At 40.8% G+C, this 26,590-nt stretch overlaps 5 protein-coding genes across 7 annotated transcripts in view; 2 read left to right on the forward strand and 3 right to left on the reverse strand.

Annotated features, from left to right (window-relative positions):
- Positions 1-1,779: 1,779 nt before the first annotated feature.
- alg10 (ALG10 alpha-1,2-mannosyltransferase) lies at positions 1,780-5,217 on the reverse strand. Its single transcript, XM_010787329.1, has 3 exons — positions 4,887-5,217; positions 3,890-4,087; positions 1,780-3,815 (listed from the first exon to the last, which is right to left on the reverse strand). Exons 1-3 carry the CDS (start codon positions 5,049-5,051, stop codon positions 2,754-2,756), a joined length of 1,425 nt encoding a protein of 474 aa, XP_010785631.1. The 5' UTR covers positions 5,052-5,217; the 3' UTR covers positions 1,780-2,753.
- Positions 5,218-5,426: 209 nt separating this feature from the next.
- Positions 5,427-7,941, forward strand: tprkb (Tp53rk binding protein). Its single transcript, XM_010787330.1, has 4 exons — positions 5,427-5,697; positions 5,865-5,987; positions 6,237-6,413; positions 6,609-7,941. The coding sequence occupies exons 1-4, from the start codon at positions 5,557-5,559 to the stop codon at positions 6,693-6,695; spliced, it is 528 nt and encodes a 175-aa protein (XP_010785632.1). The 5' UTR covers positions 5,427-5,556; the 3' UTR covers positions 6,696-7,941.
- Positions 7,469-17,394, reverse strand: LOC104959442 (cadherin EGF LAG seven-pass G-type receptor 1-like). Its single transcript, XM_010787339.1, has 2 exons — positions 13,688-17,394; positions 7,469-7,710 (listed from the first exon to the last, which is right to left on the reverse strand). Exons 1-2 carry the CDS (start codon positions 17,244-17,246, stop codon positions 7,469-7,471), a joined length of 3,801 nt encoding a protein of 1,266 aa, XP_010785641.1. The 5' UTR covers positions 17,247-17,394.
- A 990-nt stretch (positions 17,395-18,384) lies between these two features.
- On the reverse strand, positions 18,385-24,219 carry trmu (tRNA 5-methylaminomethyl-2-thiouridylate methyltransferase). Of its 3 annotated transcripts, none has more exons than XR_799867.1 (12): positions 24,030-24,219; positions 23,177-23,342; positions 22,984-23,090; positions 22,332-22,454; positions 22,010-22,182; positions 21,848-21,901; positions 21,673-21,739; positions 21,242-21,342; positions 20,784-20,928; positions 20,615-20,697; positions 20,226-20,430; positions 18,387-19,930 (listed from the first exon to the last, which is right to left on the reverse strand). XR_799867.1 is itself a non-coding variant. In XM_010787332.1 (12 exons), the coding sequence occupies exons 1-11, from the start codon at positions 24,109-24,111 to the stop codon at positions 20,278-20,280; spliced, it is 1,254 nt and encodes a 417-aa protein (XP_010785634.1). In that variant the 5' UTR covers positions 24,112-24,219; the 3' UTR covers positions 18,387-19,930; positions 20,235-20,277. The 3 variants fall into 3 exon arrangements, 2 of the variants coding, with proteins under 2 accessions (XP_010785633.1, XP_010785634.1); XM_010787332.1 differs by having other exon boundaries at positions 20,235-20,430; XM_010787331.1 differs by having other exon boundaries at positions 18,385-20,430.
- A 65-nt stretch (positions 24,220-24,284) lies between these two features.
- celsr1a (cadherin EGF LAG seven-pass G-type receptor 1a) overlaps positions 24,285-26,590 on the forward strand; it is a 75,179-nt gene continuing 72,873 nt past the window's right edge. Inside the window, exons 1-6 of the mRNA XM_010787340.1 lie at positions 24,285-24,317; positions 24,702-24,870; positions 24,953-25,134; positions 25,681-25,811; positions 25,883-26,031; positions 26,126-26,215. Coding sequence (XP_010785642.1) covers positions 24,702-24,870; positions 24,953-25,134; positions 25,681-25,811; positions 25,883-26,031; positions 26,126-26,215 — 721 coding nt within the window. The 5' untranslated portion in view covers positions 24,285-24,317. The remainder of the gene's footprint in view (positions 24,318-24,701; positions 24,871-24,952; positions 25,135-25,680; positions 25,812-25,882; positions 26,032-26,125; positions 26,216-26,590) is intronic.

Here is a 26,590-nt window from a genome sequence, read left to right on the forward strand (position 1 = left end):
GCTCAAAACAAATGTTTACTGTGTTCATGAGATGATGTTTATATGGACGCCCCCCTCATGTGGATTTTTTATGATATTGTTGGGCTACCATACTAATGGAAGTCAGTTTTAAAGATTTACTTTCAGAAACAAAAGTGCCTTGAAAAGTGTTTATTTTCTTATACGAATGTGACGATAATATTATATTATATAATATGCATCTGCGGTAATTAAGTTCCCCTCCTCTGTAATGAGTTTCTTACTGTGCTGTCAAATCACACCTGTGAATCTGTGTTTCTCTCTCCCTCCTCCTCTTCCTCACCCTGCATATTTCTCATGCCAATTATTTTCTGCTCATGCAACTTTAATGTACATTCAGGGAACGATTAAGTAACCAACTCGGCTTACATTCGAAAAACAAATCTATCTTAATGTATTTCTGTGTTCAATTTTCCTCACATTGGGTCCAGAAAATATATTTTTTAAAGTTTTCTTTTAATGAATTTCCCAGAGCCTCTGTTGCTGCCACAAGGTAAAGTCTGGGAGAAAGAGTTTGCATATGTGTGTGTGCATACCGGGAGACAGTGTTGAGGAGAAAAAAGATCAAGAAACAGAAACATGTGGCTCTATATTTCAAAAAATAAGATGAATATACTTTCAATTTCACTATTGTATGGAAGTTTATGGCTGACAAAACTGTTATATTTGCACACAATTCATTTAAGATATATTGGGCAAGTCAGAAAGTATAACAATTATATAAAACTGTAACATTATTACTAATTTAGGTTATTCCAGTTTGAGTATGATTGTGTACTTCTCTAATACGTTTTTTAAGTCCTCAAAAATAATCCTTGTTTTGGAATTTAAGCCTTATCTAAAGGATCAATCGGGGTCAATTTGTAACCTTGGTAACAGTAGGAAGACACATCATTTCAACAGTTTTTCTCAAAATCCATAAATGTTCTATGGCAAAAAAGACACGACAGAAAAAGATCATGTTAGCAACGCTTTCTAGCTGTCATTTTTTTTTAAATGCCAAGTAATAAAAGACTCATCTGTACTTTTTTCAGAATTAAATAAAAATCAATGAAAATATGCGTCAGGGAGGTTTAGCAATAGACAAAATACCAAAAAATGAACTTAATCCCATATAATCAAAGCAATACCAACCCTGGACATGGCACACACTGTACGGTATCTCTTTCATACCAGTGGCTGCATGTTGTAATCTACATCTCAGTTTGACTTCATTAAAATCTTCTCTACGAGCTGGCCCCACGTCGCTCCATGTAATTGGAATTAAATTCATATGGGTTGAGAGCAATACATGTGCTAATTGTTTTCTTTTGGGTTTACCAAGTAGTCTTTTCTAGATCACAGAGAACAGAGAAATGAACTGTCCTTTCTATACAAATCATTAAATACAGTAAAACGTCAGATCCGGCTTTTCAAATCCAAGTTCATTCTTTGATTCTTTGATTTTAAAATGTTTATTCAAAGCATTGACATAGGATAGCGTTGAAAGAGGCTGATCATTTGAACAGTATGAAAAACAAAATAACTCCACAAGGTCTCACGCTGACCATTTAGCATTTTATTTATTTTTTCCAGTGTTTCTCAGCACTTAAAGCAGCATTTAGAGGTTTTGTTGTTGAATTCATAAGCAGTCTCCTTCCTCTGTTAATAGGAATATCCATATGCCTTGTAGCTCCCCCTAGTGGCTGATTATGGGCTAGCACTTTGGAATTCGTGATTTTCTTATTTAATTCAAATTCCATTAATAAACTTGGAATTAAACATATTGCATGAGTCATTTTATTCAAAGATATCAACAAGATTGTATTAACAGGGGAGCAGCATATAGCTAATTGGTCATGATTCATTTCATGTATATACACAGAAAAAGTAACAGTAAAAATAGCCAACATTCAGAGGAAAAACACAGTTAACAGACAAACTACAAATTAGAAAGAAACTAATCTGAATTCCAGTGGATCTTATGGCTTGGTCAAATAGAAAAAAAACATCTAATTAGAAAAAAATGTATGTATTTCTTCAATTTAGTTCCATCATTATTTTCAATTGTCTTGTGAGTCTATCAGAGTTCAATCATTACTAACAACATCCCACTCATAAATTCTGAACATTACAATATGGCTATTATTTTTGGTCTCTTTATTTACATTTACAGATCATGTAACACCTAAGATTGATTCATAGAACTGCATACAGTATTTACATTTAGAGTAAGAAACACTCATAGACATAGAAAAGCCACACCCAGCCTCGTTATTTCCCAGAATCCTCAAGGTGACATACATTTTGTTCCACCCTGAAGAAGAATTAACATTTCCACCCACATTTGTGTAGGTACTGTGAAAAACATGTGGAAATACAGTCAATTATTGTCGGGCCGAGATAATTTAGAACAGATTTTACAACACAGATACCACCACTGTATTGTGTGTCAAAGCCACAAATTGTAATTCTCTTTACAAAAAGTGTTCTCTTTCTATACTTTTTAGGGGAATTTTAATGTAGTTGTGCGCTGATTCAAAGTCCATGCTTCAGGGTTTATCAGTGAAAACAAAACACAGCATTACTTGACCCTAAAACCCTCCGATCAGATCGTTTTGGATGCCAGTTGTCACATTAAAAACTAGCAACTGCGATTTAACAGAAGCTTTCCCTTGAATTCTGAGATGTCACATATGCTGTGGTTCTCTGGAAAGATTCTATTGATCCAGACATCCTGTTTGAGTGTCTTTGGCTCACCACATGAACCTCTGTGTGGCTGTGCTGTCCGGCCAGTGGAAGGTCTTACTGATGAAGATGTAAAGTGTGGCAGCGTTGACCGCCGTGTAAAGGACAAACTCCACGATGAGTCTGGGCAGAGAGGGCAGAGGCATGTGCAGGCGGTACATCAGGTAGGGGACGATGAAGTACCTGAACTCCAGCAGCTTCTGGGGGACCGTCGCAGCGAGGAGGCACGCCAGGAACGCCAGACTCCAGAAGAGTGAGCGCGACTTGAAGGAGTCCAGGAAATTCCACCCTGCGAACACGTATACGGGAACGACAAGGAAGCGCACCAGCTCGTGCCTCTGGAAAAGCCTTTTCCACACGTAGAAGGGGAAGTGGCGGTTATCTGCCAGCAGGTACTTGTGGACGGAGGTGAACTTCCACACCAGGAGCAAAGAGACGCCCGTGACTAAGAGGAAGAACAGAGGCTGCTTCTTCAGAGCCTGGAGGAAGCGGAGAGCCCGGTGGTAACAAAGGGACACGGGGAGGGAGAAGAAGAGGGCGAAGGAGAAGAAGTAGAAGAGTTGGGGGAAGTTGAAGCAGGCCTCATGGCTCGTCCTGTCACCCACCACTATCCCATCGTTAAACACCACGAACCCCAGGAAGCCCATGGCGACCACAGCGTACGGCCAGGCCACCAGCAGCACCGACTTCACGTGAGCGGGCGAGGTGAGGAACTCCAGCGTGAACATCATCACCTTCTTAGCCCCACCGAATGACAGCGGGACCTGGGACGGAGGAGACTTCTCATCCTTCTTCTTCGTATGCTCCACCCTCCAGGCCTCGTCCATTTTGGCGGCCACCAACGTGCCAGCGCAGAACGCCACCCAGATGATGTTGGTCTGGCGGAAGAGAATGGAGCAGAAGCCGAGGAACGCCGAGGCCTTGTGGCAGCCGTACAGCGTCATGAGGTAGGTGAAGAGGGTGAAGAAAGTAGATCCGGCGTCCGTGTAGTAGAGGAAGTTGAAGAAGTAGAGCACGGGGAAGGTGGAGAGAGACAGCGCAGAGAGGACTCGCCGGGAGGTCGTTCGTGTCTGGAAGAGAGGAAATGTTAGAGAACAAGACACACAAAATCCCTCACACTTTGTTTTCGTCACTTTCTGTGTACCTTCTCCCGGGAGTGCAGTTTGCAGATGAGCAGGTAGAGCAGGTAAAGGATGCCACAGTTGAAGAGCAGGTTGATGAAGCGCAGCATGGCCGTGGAACACACCACCTGGCCTGTGAGGTCAGCGAGCCACACCACCGGCTTAATGACTCCCACAGAGACCAGGTAGAGGCCTGGGAGGGTCGTGATCATGGGGTTCCACTGAAGAACAATCAAAACAATGTTCGGGTTGGGTTAACACTTTACTAATTGTCAGGAAAATAAGTGATACACGTCTTAATCATCTATTTGTGAAAACAATGTATGATGACTTCAGTGGATCTGGAGTCTTTCAAAAGTAGGAAATTACCCCTGTGATGTCATAGTGATGCATTCAAGGTTATCTAGTTTGGAAAAAGGCTGTACAGAAATTCAGCATTACACAGCACAATTGGAGACATAGAGTTTGAAAAAACGGGGTGTTTACCAGGAAGGGAGAGTGTAAAAAAAAAAGGCACTATTTAGTTAGTAATTGTAAATGGAGGATTTAGGATTTATTATACTTGACCTTTAACAGGAAGCAAAGCTCTGTACACATATCTCGTCCTTTGCTGATGCAACCACAGTCAATGTGAATTTATTTTTTGAAAATTATGAAGGGGCCCTAATTATGCATACATTCATAATTTCACCCAAATCACTGAGTTTTGGGGAAAAGACTATGGGATGCTTTGAACCGTAATATAATGTTGACATGTTTTGTAGTAAAATAACTTGAATTTTGAAATAACATATGGGAGAAAAAACCACGGTGATCCTTAATCTCCACTTTTCTGCATTAAGAAGTTACTGGAGCTAGCCTGCATGCAAACCACCGTTCCCACTAATGCCATTCTATATGTCTGACATGGAGATTAAAGGCTTACCAAGCTGCCACTTCATGTTAAATGACTAACGACTGCTGTTAGCTAGCCTTAATCCGCTAAACAACAATGAGGGACGCTCAAATGGAAACTTTTACCTCGTTGAATTTGCCATGGCAGTATTTCTGAGCTTGTGGCACATGAAATATCTCGTCCATGTAGGGCTCCCTCTGCTCCCGGGTGACTCTGGAGAACAGCAGGCAGGAAACCAGAAAGTTGGTGCTGCAGAGAGCAGTGAAGATGTAGCCTTCAAATGTCTCCATGTTTGATGACGAAATCCGATGTAAAAGTGAATGCAGTCCGAAGCTAGCTGTAGCAGTGTTGTGTATTCCGCATAACTAGTACATTTGCGTTTTAAACCCCGCTTTACAATCTCAATTCAGAGGGGAAGTGGTTGAAATGCGTCTAGGTATGATAAACGGAAGAGTTAATATTTTTGACAGCTGGCGGTCCGCTCCAGAAATATGCTCGGGTGCTAAAATTGTTGTATAGCTTTTAGTTCCTAGTTGAGCTAAACACTTTAGCAACACACTAACATGGTAAACATAGTAGTAAGAGTTATTACTTGTATTATATATGATGTCCTTTGGATGGAATTCCTTTAAAATATCGTTGTCTTGCTTTCGTCGACCTAATTTCTAAAGAGGAACCTTTCTCTCTAAGCGGTGTCACCATGTTATTGTTCCCCTGCGTGTTCAGACCACACGTTCACATCGTGAAGCGAGATACATCGTAAATTCTTTATATTTCCTGAAGCAAATTTCCAGCATGCATTTAACACACGAACTGGAGCTCTTTCCCGGCTACAAAGTGACTCAAATGCTTTTCAAGGAGGTAAAAAATGCGGCAGAGTTGAGACAGTGTGCGGTGGAGGGGAAAATAAACGGTGCTCTGATCAACCCAACGATGGTGAGATGTTCCATTCAGCTTTTGCAACATTTTATCCAACTTGTATGTGCAATAGACATGTTCTTAAGTGTATTTATAAGCTTACAATACTTTCCACACAGAACTATGTTATACCAAATGGGGAAACTATGGCACCTCATTCATCATCACACTGTTTTTATTTACAGCTGGTAAATCCTTTCCAAGTGCTCGTAGCTGCCAACAAGGCTGTTAACTCACAGAACAATGGGAAAATGAAGACAAGAAGCTTATACTCAGAAATAATATTCAACCTATCACCGACTAATAATGTAAGTATACTAAACATTACTCATTGTGTTTATATCATTAACATTCCCATGTGAAAATGCTTATTTTACATAAACAGTATAAAGTCTTAAACCCTTTTAGAGTTTTGTTTCTTAACATTACATCTGAACTATTAGGATAATTGCAACAAAAAAATACATGTCCATATCTCATCTGCTAAACCAATCGTAATGACCATGAATAAACTCATAACAGAAATGAATCATATTTGTATGCCTTCCCTAACACAGATCTCAGAGGCGTTCAAAAGGTTTGGGTGCTCTGATGGCGATGACTCTGTCCTGGTGGTCTTGATTCACAACGAAGACGAGTCCCAGCTTTTAGCAGACCTCACAGCCCGGGTGAGCGGACGGCAGGTTCCAGTGGAAGAAGTTTCCTCACTGACAGACCACGCCAAAGTCAAAAAGGTATTCAATCCTCGCTTTAATTTAATGTGACTTATATTATGTAATGATAACTTGTGATAAGTTGTATTTGGTCAGCTTCATTCCAAAATGGGATAGGATCATTCTTCAAAGAACTGACATCTATGAACTATATACCACAAATATACTTCAGTGCCATGTTTAATCTTAACTCACCAATTTGTGCCTTTGTTTCAGTTGTATAAAGTCACTCAAGAGGAGGAGAAGAGTGGGACACTGCTGGACGCGGTAGTATGCAGGATGGCTGCCAAGGACGTCATGTAGCTTCCACAGGAAAAAGGACCGGAAAGGCAACCATTTTTTTTATTTTGAATTCATTTACTCTTCCACATTGTAAAGTCCCAAAATATTGTGTTTTGTCGAAGTTAACTATAAAAAAATCTTATTTCTCCCATCTGAAAATAAATATTTCATATATTTTCTCATGGACATTGCTTTTCTCCTGCTCACATTTACATTTAGCATTTTCTTTCCATCTAAAAGGGGACAAATATCAGATAGCATGTGCTTAGATTCCGCCTTGTTTGTTCTTCTAATCTAAATCATCTTGAATTACCTTTTTAAAATATATATATTAGGACACTTATAAGGAAATGTATATTTTCAGCGTCATTTTACTTGCTCCTGGATATTACATTTTCACTCACTTCAATTCTCAGATTTTATGCAGACACAACAAAATGTGCATACCATAAATTAATTGAGAAAGAGATGTTTATTAAAAGTGATTGCACACTCTGGAAAAAACAAAATGACATTGAACTTTTGTTATTCTCCTTAATAATGCGGCATCACAATGCAAATTGTAAAAGCTTATAGAAAATGTGTAAAAAATAAAGGTTATGGTACAAAGATAACATATTTCATCATGATTTCAGACAAGTAAAATCCCACTGCATCATATAGTTACAATAATGACATTTACAGACAAAATGGCCCTAATATTATTAAGTATTTCCAAATCAGAAGCCCTGAATAGTTGTTTTGTTCTCAGTGTGTTTCACTAAGAAAAGTCACATCATGCTTGTGTACATTTGTCATCCTGGGAAGTTGGCGAGCTCGTCTTTCCCGATGTTCCCTCCGCTGAGGATGCACACCACGTTCTTCCCCTCCAGCCCGGGTATCTTGTTGTTAACGATGGCAGCGAACGCAGCGCAGCCCGACGCCTCCACCACGAGGCCGGAGCTGTACAGGGTGGAGACCGCCGCCTTGATCTCCTCATCGTTTATAAGGACAATCCCCTCCACGTAGCGCTGACATAGCTCGAAGGGCAGTTTGCCTGGGATTCAGAGAAAAGGAGTGATTAAAAAATACAACAGTTTGAAGAACCTAACCTCATTAAACATGCAAATGCTTGCCTTTTCTACAAGATTGTCAACGGCCTTACAGTACCTAACCTCCTCTTAGACAGTTTATTAACATACGCACAACTGCAACTAGGGTAACAAGAGGTGCAGCGAGAGGAGATTGCATTATTCCACTCAGAAAAAGTTATTTCAGTCAATCTTCATTTTCTGTTAAAGCTGCTCAGCAATGNGTGATAAGTCAACAAGCTCTGTGATTGGATGAAACATAAATTCATACAAAAAAAGTGACGTAGATTTTACTCATCTATTATTCAAAACCATTCTATTTATTCTAACGTAAATTACATGCCAGTGTTTTATCTTTTTATTACTTATATTTTTATGCTTTATTTGCTATGAGTTGTATCTGAAGCAAATTATGTTTCTGAAGATGTGTGAACTCTCATTACAGGAACAATACCGGAAACAGACGTAGGAAAGATCCTCAGCTCGCTGATCGGATGCTTTAGCCGCAATGCACGTTTTTAAAGATATTACTGATTTTCTTTGAATATAAGAATGTAAATACTGAGTTGAGAGAATAGTCAGGGGATTTGGGTGATGGGAGACACATCTATGGAATCACAATTTCAATAGCTTACCATTACTGTAAATGACGGATATACCTTTCTGTCTGTGATGTTTTAAAAATCAGATATTAATGTGTAGAAGTAAAACATGAGAAATAGTTTTTACATACTTTTACAGAATATTGCTATACTATTTCTCATGTTTTACTTCTACACATTAATATCTGATTTTTAAAACATCACAGACAGAAAGGTATATCCGTCATTTACAGTAATGGTAAGCTATTGANACAGAACATTAAAAAAAAACAAATAAAACAAAACAAAAGAACATGTTAAAACACAGGCAGTGGGTTGTAAGGAGCAGAAGATTGGGTCAGTGTTGCATGTTCTTTTGTTTTGTTTTATTTGTTTTTTTTTAATGTTCTGTNTCAANGGGATGTACAAGATTAAGCATGAATGTGATTCCTTTCTCGCTCATTGAACACACACACAGAGACATGGATACATGCTGTTGCACCTGCAAATGTGCGCTACTTCTTCTGCCTCAGGACAAAGGGGTATAGCGTAAGTGCACCCTAAAAAACATACTGGGAACAAGAGGAGCACAAACGGGAAGACAGGCATGCGGAGAGATAGCGAGAAGGACAGTAATCTAATAAGTTTCTGTAACCACTCAGGACAGATTTAGCTGAGAAAAAACCACGTGGCAGGACGGCTACATTCTCCAGGCACATGGTCAAGCACCTCATTCTTTAAGAAGCGCAAACACGGACACAAAGACAAACGGATAAGTCTTAAGGAAAGAAAATAGGTGAGGGGAAAGAAAAGGGAGATAAGAGGTGCAGGGAGGACTGTGGTGAGGGGCGCAGTTTGAAGCCAGGAGTGTGCGATATCTTAGGAATGAATGGGATCCCCCAATATCAGTTACTGTGAGTGCCAAGCCTGGGAATGGCAGCATGTCTCACACACAGGAAAACATATGAGCTGAACTGAAGCCACACATACATCCACTTAAACAGCCACACAAACGCTTTTTCTGTATTTATATGGACTTTATCAGCTGATTGATATTGATATCCATCTCTTAGTTACGAATGTGCTCCCCACTGCTGTGACTCCACCCTCTTTCTACCCCATCTATCAGGATGGGAGGTCATAAGTCATGTGTAGAAGAGGACAGGGTCATTGGACACTGAGTGTGTGTGTAAAAACGTCATGTTCCGCTTTGATCCCATAGGTGAGAGGTCACGCGTCGTCACCGTCTGCGCATCACTGCCACACCTGCGCTCAAGTGAGGAGTCACGTTTCTTTTCGACAAAACAAACACAAGATAGTTACCTGGGAAAAGACGGGAAACCGGGAAAGTCTGACAGGAAGATGTTTGTCCCTTGACTCACACAAGGAGTCTTTCTCAATATGCGTTCTTGTGGCCTCTGTTATGCAATGTTTCATGGGCAAATAAGGATTTGAAACCAAAACAGTGCCAAGGACAAGAGATGGAGGCCGATATGTTTGCTGAATCAGATGATAATGTGGTAAATAAGAATGAATGGAAAAACCACACAATTCATGGAGGGCAATCCATCTCAAATACTACAGTGTATTGAACAAAAGTAACTATGCCTCATTTATTATTGCGAACATCTTATACAACTTAAGTTATTTAAATTCCTAAAGGGATTGGATGGGCTAAGACTTGTGACCACCTGGTGACAATGGGAAAACTAATTAAATAATGTTTGTAAAAATAATAACTGTGGCTCATAATAAACAGAACATTACACAATTTTCTTCATAAATGATTAAACTATTGTTTTCACTAGAATGTGTTTCAGTGGAAGGTCAGTAGCGGATTGTTTTTGATCTAAGCCTGGTTTTAAAAAAATAAGCACAAAGGTCAAGCTCTTGTGTCACAGTAGAAATCTAATTATGTATATTATGGGGAAGAAGGAGTGAAAGTAAGAAGGGAAAGTACGTGTTGGACGGGGTGGGCGGATGAGAACAGAAATTTAAAAAGGCTGAGCTATGCAACTACTCAAACGGGATTAGGAGCCAAACCAAAGGCATGGAAGCCCAGCAACAGCCCCATGGGGGAAAAGAGGGGGGGAGGACCCGGGGAGAGTGGGGAGGCTGGCGTGTGTATGTGTGCGTGTAGCTGCATGTCGTCTTGCACAGGTAGGGTAATGAAAAAGATCAGAGCCGGGGTGGAAAAAGACGAATTAGCATCAATCATTCCTAATCATTTTAAGTTACAATCTGCTACTCTGCATCACTGAACGTTAGAACACACTCCACCTGTAGCCACTTTGTGCAAGCTTTAACCTATGCTGTACAAACCCCACCTATCACGTGTGTGTTTCCTGGAAAAACTCGCATTAGGGTTTTGTCTTTTGCATGTCAGGAAGTACTGTAGGAGTTTGGTTTGAGCAAATCAAAATATGCAGTGGCTTAATGAACGAATAAATGAAATCACTAATTATCTACATAGCTGTTAGCCATGGCTTATTCACAACACAAGCTGGCCAAATGCTGGTAAATCTTGGCTTCAGATGCCGGGTCTGTCTGTCGGATCTGGCAATCAACCAGCCGGTTTGAGACTTTAATTGTGTGGTAACTAGTGGAACAAATTGTTAAAATGGGGTTTCCTGTGTAACACTGCGGGCTTCCTTTGATTTGGGAGAAATCCCAGACTTGTCACAGACTAGATAGGGCTCAATGGTGTAGTAAAGTTGACCAGTTACAGTACAGAAAGCCAAAATAAAAGGTGCAGTACACTGAAAAATGTACAACTGCCTCTGTGACAGTTATATATTGGCGGACAGTCCTCTTTTAGAAAACCCCAAATGTTTTAAGTGAAATTTGACAAGCTAAGATAAGAGCTCCCACAATGGGAACACATAGCACACACACACACACGCACACACACACACACACGCACACGCACACATACACGCACACGCACACATACACGCTTACACAAGTACGGGGGGAACGAGGGCAGATAATGTTGTGGCTAGCAGAGTGTGTAAAGTGAGTGTATCTTGGGAGAGTTATCAGGGCATTCTTCTGTTTCAGCAGAGGGCTAGAGAAACATTCTCAGGCCTCCTGTTCACCGCAAAAAAAGCACCTGTGCACTTCTTGAACTGCTTTAACAAAGAGTCTTGATAAGGGGCACACAAAGAGGAAAAAAAAGTCCTCTACAGCAAAGATAAAATCAACAATCACTGCGATACATCAAAAGTCCTTTGTTTAAGTGATCAGGAATGATAATTAAGGTTATAAGTAGACAAGGGATAATGTCCTCTGATCAATCTCATCACTCATGGATAAGGACGGCAATGTTAAAGACTGTATTATAGACTTATAGACGTATCATATAGCCAGTCTGACACTAGGGCCACCGTCGGCTCCAGGAAACTCCAATTGGATTCAGCCAATGACAGAGAAAAGGTCAAAACAATAAACACAAAATAAAACTAATTTCTAGAAAAGACAATATAAAAAACCTGTGGAGCAGGGGAGAGGTTGAATTCTAGAGACACAATCAGAGTCTTGTTAAGGTGCTATTAGCTCACCAATCCCCTCAGGCCTTCCTCTCCCAAGAGGCCAGGGTTGAAAGGTCAAGACAATCTGTGGTAATGGCTATCCAACACTTGACATCTCTGTGAGCTAACAAATACAAAAAAGGGTGGGGGTTTATGGAGTATGTGCATCTGTTCAATTGTGCATGCACACGTGTTTATCTTGATTTGCACATGGGTAAAACTAATGTTGAAGTCCAGCCCCCATAGGGACCATCATGAGGTCACTGTTGTCAGGGATATGGCAAGAGCTGTCAGCTGTTATTGAATGCAGTGGCAGTGAATGAGGGCTGTTGCTATTGTGGTCAGTGGCTAACACCTCAGATACTCTGCAGGTCGTCTATAGGGCCATAAAGCACTTAGAAAAGGACAGTCTGTCTTTTGTTCAAGACAAAGAAAAGGCACAAGTCCTTTAGGAAAAACACCATTCTGAGAAAAAAGGGCAGGGGGGAAAGACCTTCACTGCCCAATGGACTTTGTTGTGTAACATTACAGGTTTAAGTCCAGCTAAATAACTACTATATAATCCTAACAATGTCTTGGTCACTGCCCCAAAGAGAGGGAAATTCCCCTGTGTTAAATGAACAAAGAAAGTTATTCAAGTTGACCCAAATAATACTAAACGTACGGGCCAAAATGTCTGAGAATTATTTCTAGAAACTACAAAATGATTAGATTGAAAGATAAGTAACGTGGGTTAGCCCTGGTGCATTCTGGTCCATAGCAGCTCATTTTGTATTCCTTCAGTGTGTTTGATATGCTGGTTTTTCTTTAACTTGAGAGATGATGGAGTGTCATGGATAGAGGGTGAGCTGAAGAGATCTAGCTGTGTTGGGCTGTTTGCCAATCTCAGGGCTTAATGTGCTTAAGAAGATCATCCAATAGCTGTCAATAGGTGACAGGCTAGTTAAGGCGTTAGATTTATCGTGCGTCTTCAACTGCCTGAATGAAGGTTTCTTGCAAAGTGAGTGTGTTTGTCTGCAGCAGTAACCCTGCCATTTTAGGTGTGAATGTCAAGTGTTTGCATTTGTCTAATCTTTAACTTCAAAGATCAAAGTCTTCTGCCTCTATGGTGGAAAAAAAGCAACTTAGGGCACATTCTTTCTTCCTGAACTTGAACACACAATCCTTGACATATGAACCCATGTTACAGAAAGCTCCCCCAAAACAAAACTCTATCAAATAGTTCTCCTACGTTCAAAATAGAGGTAATTGTAAGAAACTTAAAAAGTATGCAAAGCAAGGAAAGTTTTTCTAGCAAAAAAAAGGAAATGCTGGAAAACATCTTGCCACAAGATGTTTATAAAGCTCCCTGCAGCGCCTGCAGCCCAGGCCAAAAAACCTTAAGCCACTTCAAAGAGAGCAGTGCTTTAAGGTAGGGAAATCAGGTGTGTGCATAAATGCTTACACTATATGATTGTGTGTGTTCCAACCTGTGGCAGAAACCCACATATCTTCAACAACAAAGCAGCTTGGCTATCAGGGTGCCCTACTTAAACACCTTTTTATTACCTAAACCAACCACTTGCACACAATACATTTATCACCCTAATGGTTCAAAAGCAGCACAACCGGATCCTGCGTAGAGCCTGCAGCACACACTCACTACACATACAGTCAACACTACTGCCGAAACCTGCCCCTCTTCAACTGAAGATGATATATTGACTCTGCACACATGGTCAGTCTTTAACACACTTTATCACCATGCAATACATGTAACTGCCATTAAAAGGGAGATCTTCCTCACAGAAAAAAACAGCATGAAAGGAAGAAGACTTTTTCTTGGTTTTTACCTGACACGGAGATGGTCATTGGGGCTTCCAGGGTCCTGTCATTGTCCAGGTCTCGGCTCAACCTCAGATCCCCAGTGTCGGCGTTCAGCAGCAGCAGATTGAGCTCGTTCCCAGATTCAAACTTATACCGCAGTTTATCCGATACATCCGGGTCATGTGCTGGAACCTTTCCTATTATTCCTGATGGAAAACTGTTAGATTTGTTGGTGATGTAGTTGTTGAAAATAATCTCAAAGTTATGCAGCACTGGCTCATTGTCATTCATGTCTTTAAGGCGGATGTGCACAGTGGCCCGACTCACTAGTGGTGCTGAGGTGGCCTGGACCACGATGACATACTCCGTTTTAGTCTCATAATCCAGGTCTATGAGTGCGGTGAGGTCACCGTTAAAAATGTCTAGCTGGAAAACCTCTGGATTATTCCCTTCTACAATCTGGTACATGATCTGAGCATTTGTGCCCTCGTCAGGGTCGGTGGCAGAGATCCGGGCCACAACGGAGCCCACCGGGCTGTTCTCCTCCACGTCAATAAACAGCTCATCCTTTTCAAACACTGGAGCATTGTCATTAATGTCTTGGACAACCACATGAATAGGAACAGCTGCTTTTAGCTGTGGAACCCCCCTGTCTACAGCATAGGCCTTCAGATTGTAAACAGGAACATTCTCTCGGTCCAGTTTGCGAGAAGTTCTGATGATACCAGAGGAAGATTCTATGAAGAAATCCCCATCTCCGTCATCGCCATCCTGAAATGTATAGCTCAATCTGCCATTTGGGCCAGAATCTCTATCTGAAGCAGAAATCTGGAGAACGCTGGTGCGGACAGGTGCATCTTCTAATACAGTCCCCTGATATCTGTCCCTTAGAAACTGAGGAGTATTATCATTGGCATCGGCGATGATAATCTCCACATAGGTGGTATCAGATTTCTGGGGGATGCCATTGTCTCTGGCAATGATTGCTAACGTGTAGGAGGCCTGGTCTTCATAATCAAGCTCCATTTGTGTTGTGATGGCCCCTGTATCCGGGTCAATTTTAAACTGAGGAACATTATCCTCCATCACGTACGTGATGCGAGCATTTTCTCCTGTGTCCTCATCCGTCGCACTGATCACTACCACAGTAGAGCCCACAGGTTTTTCTTCACTGAGCATCACCTGGTAGTTGGCACTTTGGAAGACGGGACGGTGTGTGTTGGCGTCCGTCACATTGAGGAACACTTGAGCGGTGTCGTACTGTGTCCCATCGCTGGCAGTGACTGTCAGGACATACTGGCGTTCCTGCTTGTAGTCCAAGGGGAGGGCTAAAGTGATGAGACCGCCACCACTCTGGCTTGTGATGGCAAAGCGGTTCCTGGTGTTGCCACTGGAGATCTGATAGGTAACCACACTATTGACATCCCTATCTACAGCCGTCACTGTTAGTACACTGGTCCCAACAACAGCATCTTCATTAATCTTTAATGAGTACACCTTCTCTGTAAATGTGGGTATGTTGTCATTCACATCGAGCACTGTGATGCTGACGCTGGCTGATGAAGACATAACAGGTAACCCATGATCTCTTGCCTCTACGCCAAAGGTGTAAAAGTCAGTGGTCTCCCTGTCAAGTTCTTCACTCACTGTAATCCAGCCGGTGCTGTTGTTGATTGTGAACGGAAAACCAGGCGTGGTGTCCGTTAACCGGTATTCCAAACGGGCATTTTCTCCAGCGTCACCATCAATTGCTTGGATGTGGATCACAGAGTATCCAATGGCCACATTTTCCAACACAGTAGCCTGGAAAGGTGTGCTGACGAACATGGGGACATTGTCGTTCACGTCCACCACTTGAACCACCACCATCCCTGTGCCATTTATCAAAGGAGGCCTGCCACCATCCTGTGCCTTAATCCGCAAATTATACTCTCGAATAATCTCATAGTCCAGAGGATTGATGATATCAATTACACCTGTGGGGGAGTGAATGTAGAACTGTCCCCTAACATTGCCACTGATTATGCTGTATTGAACTTTGGCATTGTTGCCTTCATCTTTGTCTGTAGCTTCAACCTTGATGATGTTGGTGTTGACTGCCACATTCTCTGGGATCTGTACAACATATCTCTTTTCAGTGAACTGTGGGTAGTTGTCATTCTCATCCTCCACAGTGATTTTGACAGTAGCAGTGGCACTGCGGGGGCCTTTTTCTTTGCCCTGGTCGTTGGCCTCAACAATCAGCTGGTACTGGGCCCGGGTCTCCCTATCAGGCCGCTCTTTGATCTTCACCACGCCGTTGCGGGGGTCGATTTCAAATACAGAATTAACTCCATCACCGTTGACAATTTTATAAATCATGTTAGCGTTGGATGGAGCATCCCCATCAGTGGCGCGGATTGTTATCACTTCAAACCCTACTTCTACATTCTCCCGGATGCTAACACGGTATTCAGTTTGCTCAAAAATTGGGCTGTGGTCATTAGTGTCACTCACAGTGACAGTGAGGTAAGAAGTGGCAGATCTTTGGGGAGAGCCATAATCAGTTACAATGACTTTGAAAACATGGGTGTCTTTCACTTCTCTGTCTAGTGACTGTACAGTTGTTATGCTCCCTGTCTGAGAGTCAATTTCTAAAAAGTCATTGGACCTGCTGTCAAACAAGGCTTCCATGCTGTACTCCAGCCTGCCTGCCTCTCCATCATCCGGGTCAGTGGCTTTCAGGGTGATCACCCGCGTGCCCGCAGGCTCATTCTCGGGCAATGACACCTGATAGTTGGGGAGCTGGAACTTGGGAGGCGCGTTAGCCTGTCGCTTACCCCTGCGGATCAACGTGCCGGACTTTCTCTGGACGGTTTCTGAGAGGGATCCATGTTGCTTGGGCACTTTTACAAGCGTCAAACTCAGCTGCACAGAGAGCCTGCCGCCTGGAGAGCTCTGCAGTGCGCAGTGCAAACTCAACTCCGGCTGTCCTCTGTGTTCAATACATAAGTCACTGGCCAGGAACAAATCCCCTCGTCTGAACACTGCACTCAAGTCTTTGCCAACACACAATGTGTCCAAAAAGGCGGTGTTGCGCGTAAAAGCAGGCAAAAGTTCTGTTACATTCAATAGCAATTTACCTGCGGACAAGCAGGAAGTTGCCTCCAGTTTTGAAAGGTGTTTAATGTGAATGTCTGGCTTACCTGACGCTTTCTTTCTCTTGTATTTAATAAAACAGTCCTGGCCGTGGACGAACACATTAAACTGTGTCAGAATAACGTCCCCAGATGTCAAGGAACCTGTTCTGAAATAAACAGGCGCTGGGTTCCTCGGTGTGTGCGCACACTCAACTTTGTGGGACAGACGGATGACTCCATCGTGTCTCCCAACTTGGAAAAAGCTCTGGATGAATTTTGGTGATAAAGTTCTGTCAAGTTTTGACGTCCACCCAGGTCCAAGCGACAGGTTTGCTAACAGGGTCCCAGGCTGTAAAGTATCCGAAAGGTGTATCTCCAAACATCCCGAAAGCTGCACGTTGAACAGGACACAAACCCAAATCCAAAACATCGGTAACTCCATGCTTGTGAACCTGTCAAATCCCATTCAACTTCATCGAAACTCCTCCGCTAACGCGTTAACTTTCCCTCTCCCAACAGCGCGCTTTACTTTTATCCCTCATTGTGAAGTTTTAACGTAGAAAAAGACGCTCGGTATCCATAGTATCGGTGTATCCACGGCGCGCAGCAGCTGCGTTAACCCACACTGAGTTTAAAATGAGTACAAAATGGCTCCGTGGCTCTCCTCCGCCTCCTCCTCCTCTCCTCCTCGGAGACTTATTACCATAAACCTGCTGTGTCCCCCCTCTGGGACGCTTTCACAGGGGGGCTTCTTTTTTCTCATGGAGATTTAGGAAGTGGCCCTGACCGTGCATTGTTATTGTAATAGGGTGATAGTTGGGTAAAATTCCTAATGCGTGTTTGAGTGTCTCTGCCTCTTAAACTGTTGTGTGTTGAAGTAGTTGTAAGCACTGAAGGTACATATGAAAGACATGAAAAGTGGTTTAACTAAGACTTCAAGGTCACAATATTAGAAAAATGTAACACAATAAACTGCAACTTCTCGGTAAATGCAATTCAAAAAGGTGGGAATGGTTTGACTTATATCATAATTGAAATAACTGTTTTCAGCCAACCACAAAGATGTAGCTTAATAAACCAAATTATCGGTTGATTATTGTTTCTGATAATCCATAAATAACTGTTCTTCATGTTTACATTGTAAAACAGTAATTATTAAAGCAAAATCTGTTTCTCTTAGAAATAAAAGATATTGCTTCCTCTAGACTTAAAAAGGCTGAAAGTGAAATATTTCAAATAAAGTACATTTATATTTTTTTCTTTGTATCATTTTGTGTTTGGAATTTTTATTTTGACTTTAATGGATTGAATGATGCTAAAAACCGATGTTTCTTACCGTTATGGTGTGGAATGAGCCTTTATTATCCCTTATTACTTATCACCTTTGTTTTTCCCCACAAAGAAAACAAATGTTTAGATGAAAACACTTTTCAAAATTTGACACAAGAACAATATCTTCTAGGAAATCATACAAAAGGAAATAAAATGTGTTTAAAAAATATCTACTGTGACATTCATCAGGATTTATAAGAACATACAGTAAGGTGACAGCACAATGCTGACTTGAGAACAACAGGTTCACACCTGTAGGGTAATCTTGTATAACAGCGCCCCCTTGTGGACCAATAACTGTAGGACAACCCATCAAATAATGTATTTCTTATCTCATATTTATTAACAAGTCTGCAGGGAATCTTTCGGTATATGGGACAGGGAAAAAAGTCATCACACCACTAATAAGGTTTATTCACTCATTGGTACATTTTTATGTATTTACAGTTGGTACTAAATGAAGGACTCATATTGCATTGCCATTCGATGAGATAAGGCACTTCAATTATTTGTATTCCATATTTTATTTCCATTTTTTTTGTTTTAAAATCCTACATTTAAAACCAATATATAAATGACAGTTAAAAGCAATGAATCAACAGCTGAGATGAATGATGTAATTGTCTTTCAAATATTTACAACAATCGAAACTGAAAAGCTTAAAAAATATATATATATATATTAAACATACTTGGTTTATTCATCATATTCGGTTCTAATTGTTCATTATCTTGCATGTTTTTAGTGTTTACTTTCTCCTGTTTACCTGCAACTTTGGACATCATTTCTGGTGCAGAGTGACTACTCGGTACCTTGTTTCTACTTTAGTCCACATTATTCACGTAATTTATCATCATATGAGTCAAAAGCATCTTCCTTTTTGACAAGGATAAAAAATGTCAAGGTGATTCCTATCTTAACATATGTAGGTTGGCACAGAAGTATGGTGAACATTACTGACAGTCATACAAAAGGTAAAGGACAGGAGGGAAAGTCTCAGAAATGATAGAACAAACATACAGAAAAATAAGGTCGAAATAACATTACAGAGAACAAACAAGAACAAATAAGTGTCACTTTCATTCACAGGTAACAGGCCCCGAAATTGGGTCAACCATCAGTTACAACTATTAACCCTCTGCTAGCTTAAAGTTCAAATCCATTTCCCTGATTCCCCCTCAGGTTTCCTATATTTTAAGGGCTCAGACCTAAAACACCTTTGAGAAAAGACTTCCAGACCACGAGTACAAATATTTTAGGGCTGAACACAACCAAAAAGTGAGCGACAAGCAGAAAGAAATGTAGTACTGTATATCTGACAGTGATTTCTGTGGTGTCAGTATAGATCTATTTGCATGTTGGATGTAGAGAAAGTGGATTGAAATTTAAAAGAAATGCTACTACAGGTCTGTGAACCATCTTATTTTTTGTATTTTGGTTCCTTATTATATATAGGGTGTGTTGCATACCCTGTACGCATGCCTGAAAATATTTTTTTTTTGTGCCAATTCATAGGAAGTCTAAAGGGTATGCAAAAAGAATATCGTACTGCATCAGGTTGCATTTTGCTGCACGCGAGGCAGCATGATTTCCTTGCTATTCTGACCCACAATCCTCTGCAAAGCAGAAGATAGGTCACATCGACTGAGGCACCAAGAGAGCACAGACATCCTGAGGACCGCTCATCATGCTACGGACTTGACGGATATATGAACGAGAGGGGGTTAAAGTTCAAGTTGCAATGTCAGGATGAGGTAGTATGTCCCGAATACATACTGCATGCAACAGTACGTACTCTTGGGGCTGCTCCAGAAAGTACTACAGTAAAAAGAACACTTATATTAGTTCAAATGCAGCCCCCCATTCTCCCCTGCTAAATACACCTTGGCTTGAATACAGATGGTTCTTCTTAGCAGCTAGTAGATAACCTTTTAGTCTCCAACACTAAACGTATTACAGAAATGAACATTTTTGTCGTATCAAAAATGTTGATATTTCAAATGTGTGCAATTAAAAACCTGTTTACTGTTTTTTAAAAGTGAGTCCGGAGCAGACACTTTGTCACAAAGCTGTTTCTAAGAGACAGTTTTTCTTCTTCAACAGTGTGCTCTACCTAATGTACCGGACAGAGCTCTTTTCCACCACAGCTTGGCGGGGGGGTCCTCTCAGCTGGCCGGTTCAGGGGTCTGCTGCTCCTGCTGCTGCTGAGCGGCCGCTAACAGGCGCTCTCTGCCCTGCTTCAGGGTGAACTCACTTGGCCCCAGCTGGATGATCTTCCCACTGCCCAGACACTCGTCTCCTTTGTAGAGCACGGCAAACTGCGGGAGGATCAAATGTATATTATAAAACGTTTTTATAATATTTTATAAAACGTTTTTATAATATACACAAGTGGTCATGGACAGATTCACTGAAATATATAAACAACTTGAAATAAATATCTAATATATTTTTATATTGCAGCTACACTCTATTCTGTCACACAGGTGTGTTGGCGGTTACCTGTCCAGGTGTCAGAGCTCGGACTGGTCTGGAGAGAGAGATCCACACAGAGCCGTTCATGTTCAGTGTCACTGTACAGGGAACTGGAAAACATAAAAATTTGTGTTTTTTTGTTCAGTAAATAACTTCTAATTCACCAAAGGACAGACACTAACAGCACAAAACTCACTGAGTGGCATCTGGTGGATGAAGCGGAAACGACACTCCATCATCTGGGTCTTGACTAGTTCAGCAGGCGGTTCGACCGTTACCCAGTGGAAGCGGTCCGTCCGCATCATGTCACGGAAGAGAGCCGGGTGGTTGGTAGTAGGAGCCTGATTTGTGAGACATTTTGGGCGTGAAGTATGAGCAAAAATGCGTCAAGTTTTAATCAGTGTTGCCCCTTATAAAAGTGAGCGAAATATGTAATGTTAATGCATTTACAATGTAAATCCTAAATGTTCTCCAGCATTTTTTTACCAGTGTAGAAACAACACAAAGCACTTTAATGTGGTGATTCTTGTGCTGACCTTTTCTTATAGTTCATGAATGCAGCATTAAGCAATGCTTTAGCATAAGACACAGACAACAAAACTTACAGTGGATTTGAAAAATCTTTAACATATCTTCATAGTCAGATTTTCTTACCACAAACACATCCCCAGTAGTGATGTCTTTGTCAACCACAAAAAAAGGTTCTCTCTGCCCTCCAATTTTGGCCCTCTGGCCCAGCGTCATAGTGAACCAGCCTGGATGGAGAGAGACACAGGAAATGACAAGAGAAGAAACAGGAAATACACAGAGGTATTTTAAGTCAGTAGTTTGGAACATATCCACATTTAGTGGATATTTAAGGACCAGGAAAGCAAAAAAGTGGATTTTAATAGTTTTAATTTGCTCAACATACTGATAGTCATTACATACTGCCTGTGTGATAATATAATAGTGACACACACTTATTACACACTTAAAACGGCCACAAGGCTCAAGGCTTCTATTTGTCATACGTACATAGCTACAGTGTAGTTATGACGATGAAAATCTTAGGTCACAGGCTCCACCAACAGTGCAACACATACCTTTGTGTGTTCCAATAACAGCCCCGTCCTCAAGGGAGACTAAATTCCCTGGTTTAGGTTCCAGATACTAGAAACAGAAAGAAACGTGTATAGGAAACAGGTAAAGGTTTACAAAGCAGGAGGCATTGTTCAAATTTTAAAACGCAGAACGAATAATTGAAGATTTATTTCTTACCTCCAAAATAAAGCTTTCAAAGTTTCTCTCTCCAATGAAGCAGATGCCCATGCTCTGGAAGCACATTACCTTACAATGTGAATACATATTCCTATGTATGCCCTCCTGATGTTATATAAACATGAGTTACATTTCTGCCTTTGTATTCATGTGTGCGTTTACCTCCTTCTTCTTCAGCACATGGTGAAACCCTGCCTCCGCAGCAATCTTTTTGACAAAGTCTTTGGTGAGTCCGGCCAGCGGGAACATGGTTTGTCGCAAGGCATCCTGGGAGATCTGACTGAGGAAGAAGGTTTGGTCTTTGAAGAGATCGGCTGCTTGATACATCCTCACCGCTAGGGAGAGAAAAAGAAGAAAAAAGACTGTAAGAGGGTTTGACTTTAAAGCTAATGTTGTGGTTCAATTTGACTGTAAAAACAAAGAAAGTAATTTAGGTTTAAAAGAGGTAACCCATTAAACTGGGGCACAAGATTCAAACTCTTACGATTTCTGATCTCAAAACGATCTCTGAAGAGATTTGTCTGTGGCGCTGTGGTCTTCTGTTCGAACACCTCGTCGTCTTCCTGTGACGTCCGGGCGTAGTGCCCTGTTGCCATGGCATCAGCACCTTTATTAACAACAGCAAGAAATTAGACACAATGTTTTATTGTGTTTGACATTCAAATTAGTTTATTTATTTATTCCTTAACTACCAACCCCTGCTTTCCAGTCCAAAAAATAAAAGTGAAACAGTTGTAATGCCGCCTAGAAACAGTATAGGTCTGTGTATGACCACATTATGACTTGAAACGATCACATTTGAAATGATTGATTAACCAATTAGTCGATTGAGAGAACAAAAATAACTATTTTTGATATTCAATTAACCTTTGTGGTCATTTTGTAAATAGAATAGTAAAACACTTAACATTCTTCAAAGAGAGTTCTTTATTTTTCTTTGTCATGTATAATTATTATAGGGTAAACATGTATGGTATTTTAATTTTGGTTTAACTTTCTAACCCTCTCTAACCCAAGACATTTTTATTTTGTAACTTTGCATAAATTAAGCAGGTATCGTTTATAATTGGAAATATAAATTGCAACTGAATTAATAATGAAAAGAATCATTTCATAGCCCTATTATGATGACATACCCAGCGTGTCGATGGCATACTTGTGGAAATGGTTGAATTTGATGTGCTTGTTGCATAGTATGTCTGGGTTTGGCGTCCTCCCCTTCTCATAGTCTTTTAACAGTTTACTGAAAGTGGGGAAAAACAGACGTGAGATTCACAGAGTTTTACATTTTGAGAGTATTTAGGATTCATACATGGCAGCCACAAATACCTGAACACTTCATGCCAGTACTCTTTGATGTAAGACACTTGATGGAAGGGGATGTCCAGGCTCTGACAGACCTTGTAGGCGTCCTCACAGTCTGTCTCTGTGTTGCACACGCCACTCTCATCCAGGGAGTCCCAGTTCTTCATAAAAACCCCTGTGACACTGTAACCTACACACGACAAATAAGAACAATAGCTGAGTTTCTCACTTTTTATTCATTTAGGTAAAGTGAGCCAACCATTAATAAACATTAATTGCAATATCTTGTTGTCTTTAATATTGTAACCTGGCAATAGAGATGGGAAGGAACTAAGTACTGATTCAAGTACTGTACTTAAGTACAATTTGAAGATACTTGACTGGAGTATTTCCATGTTATGCTACTTTGTACTTCTACTCCACTACAATTTAGAGGTAAATCTCCACTATTTTAATTTAATACCTGTAATTACTTTACAGATTTGAATTTGAACACCTAAATCAGTCTTTAGTTACACCTGGATTAATTCACAAGCTACCCTGCAGTATACAAAGTCATTCAAACTAGCTGCACCTTACCAGCTTTGATAAAACTTTAATGCATCAACAATTATAATCAAAACATATAATATATATTATTCTGAAATGGACCAATCTGCAGAATGAGTACTTGTACTTCTGGTACTTCCATTATATTTTGAAGCTAATACTTTTGTACTTTTACTAATACAGGGCTTGTACTTGTAACAGAGTATTCCTACACTCTTGTACTACTTTTACTCAAACACAAGATATGAGTACTTCTCCCGCCTCTGCTTGGTAATAAAACAGATTCTGATAAACAGGTCAGTTCAGGTGTGTTTCTCTGTTCTCTCACCTCTTCTCTTCAGTAACAACGCGGCGACAGAGCTGTCCACTCCTCCGGACATCGCGCACACGACGTGTCGAATAAAACCCATATTTTCTAACTACAGTGCCTTCAGTTAATACTAATTTATTATGTCACTAAGAAAAGTCTCCATTGCCACTTGCAGGGGCAGCCATCTTTGCGGTCCTTTTAATAATAACGTCCGACTTGAAACACGCTTCAAACGGGAACTATTGTTCCACTGGGAGCTGCAAGAAACGTAACACTGCCAACATTGCGGAGTTGTCACTTTTTAAAGTAAAAGAAAAATTGAAACACATAATAAGGTCAGTGTGGAGAAAGTTTAATGCACGAAATATATGTCGTTTTATTTTACTTAACGACTCTTTTGCCAAAAAAAAGTAGGTTTTGTAATTCAACGTGCATGCTTCACTCTTGCTCTGTAGGCTACGTCGTAAGTAACGTAGCATTGAGCAGTAAGACCTAGAAAGATCTAGGTTATCTAATAATAACACACTTCATAGGAATGAGTGAGAATTATGAGGCCAGGTGTGAAATATTGTTTAAAAATAAAGAAAATTAAAACTACTTATTATTATTAGTGTTATTATGATTTGCATTTATTTATGTGGCTCCTCAAGACGAATGTGTTCCTGATATTGAATTGTGTGTTTCTGACAGATGTCTGCAGACGCTGTCACCCTGGAATTGCTGAGAGAAGCCATGGAGACGGTGAGAGGCAGCCCACTGGGTGTCATCAACACTCCAATGATCCCCTGGGGCCAGACAACCCTGCCTCTGGACATCCACTGCAACATCCACATCAAACTGGAGAACATGCAGAGAACCGGTGGGAAAAAACCCACTTTGATTTGTCTCGTACAAGCTAATTCTCGTCTTATTTCTTAAGAATTGTGCATTTTTATTGCCAGGCTCGTTCAAGATCCGTGGAGTGGCCAATCAGTTTGCCAGGAGAGAGAAGGGTGGTCATTTTGTCACCATGTCTGCTGGGAACTATGGGAAGTCTTTTTCGTACGCCTCAAAACACTACGGGTCAAAGGGCAAGGTGGTGATGCCTGAAACAGCCCCTGCGTCCAGATCCATCCTCATACAGGTTAGAAGGGATCTTTTGACCAGTGGTAGATGTTTAAGTAAACGTATAATCCCACGCTGTAAAAATACTCTTTTAAGTAACATTCCTGCATTTTAAATATTACTTAAGTAAAAGCAAGCAAGTATAAACAATGTAGGTAAACATTCAATGTAAGCAGAAAACTCTAAAATAAATAAAGATCTTACCCGAAAAACTTAAAATTGTTCAAAAGAAATAAGTTAAATGCTTATAAATGCCTGTTCATTTTCCCAATTCTTCCAAAAATGTGGTTTTGTATAAACTGTGGTTAGTTTTCCCCAACAAAAAAATATTATTTTATAATATCTTGTATTATAAATGTATAATATTATCTAGTAACGAAAGCTGTTATTTGAATCGTTGTGGACTTTATGTATAAAGTGGCACAAACTGTAAATGCATGAATAAATGTACTTGTAACATTCTACCGCAGCTCCTGCCTGAATGAAAAACGCAGAATACAAACCTGCAATTGTTGAAAATTGTTCCTCCGCAGTTATATAAAAGTGTTATTCTTCTCTTCCTCAGAGCTTTGGGGTGGAGGTAGAGAGAGTTCCCACTTCCTGTATGATGGATGTGGTGACCCGCTGTGTTCAGGAGGACAACATGACCTTCCTGCACTCCTTTGATGACTTGGATCTAATAGCAGGACATGCTAGGTACACTCTAAGGCCATCAGTGGATCTTTTGGTCATTTAAACTTCCAGCTATTCTAAACCTGTGTGTCCAGTCTAGGTATGGAGGTGCTGGAGGTGATGCCCCAGCCTGATGTGGTGGTGGTGTGCTGCGGTGGGGGGGGACTGCTGGCCGGTGTGGCCGCCGCTATCAAACTGTCAGGATGTGATAAGACCAGAATCTATGGTGTGGAACCAGAAGGAGGTAAAACAAACACAAAGAAGGAAAAAAGCTGCAATATTAGCTTACCCCCATGTATCCTAGCAGCTCAGTGACATGTGTTTGTGTTTAAACTCAGCTTGCACCATGTACAAAAGCTTCATTGAGAAGAAGCCAGTGGGCATGGACACCAAGAGCATCGCCTCAGGACTTGCACCACCATTCGCAGGTATCATGAATGTCTCTCTCCATTTCTTATTTATGTATGTATTCATTTATTTAACAGGGACAGTGCACATTAATGAACATTTCTGTAAATGTGCCAGAGTTAGCCAAGAGGCTATTTTTCATCTGTAGTCCCTGGACAGATTTTAAAAGACAACCTAAATCACATTTCACTTTAAACAAGTAAATAAATGGTAAATGGACTGTACTTATATAGCGCTTTATCCAGTCTTTAAGACCCCTCAAAGCGCTTTACATACTACATGTCATTCACCCATTCACACCCATTCAAACAGAGCAGTGTACCTTACTCTAGGACCTAACATTCACACACATTCACACACCGTTGGCCATGCCATCGGGAGCAACTCAGGGTTAA

The sequence above is a fragment of the Notothenia coriiceps genome, unplaced genomic scaffold (genome assembly GCF_000735185.1).
Source record: "Notothenia coriiceps isolate Sejong01 unplaced genomic scaffold, NC01 NC01_scaffold00030217, whole genome shotgun sequence".
Taxonomy (NCBI): domain Eukaryota; kingdom Metazoa; phylum Chordata; class Actinopteri; order Perciformes; family Nototheniidae; genus Notothenia; species Notothenia coriiceps.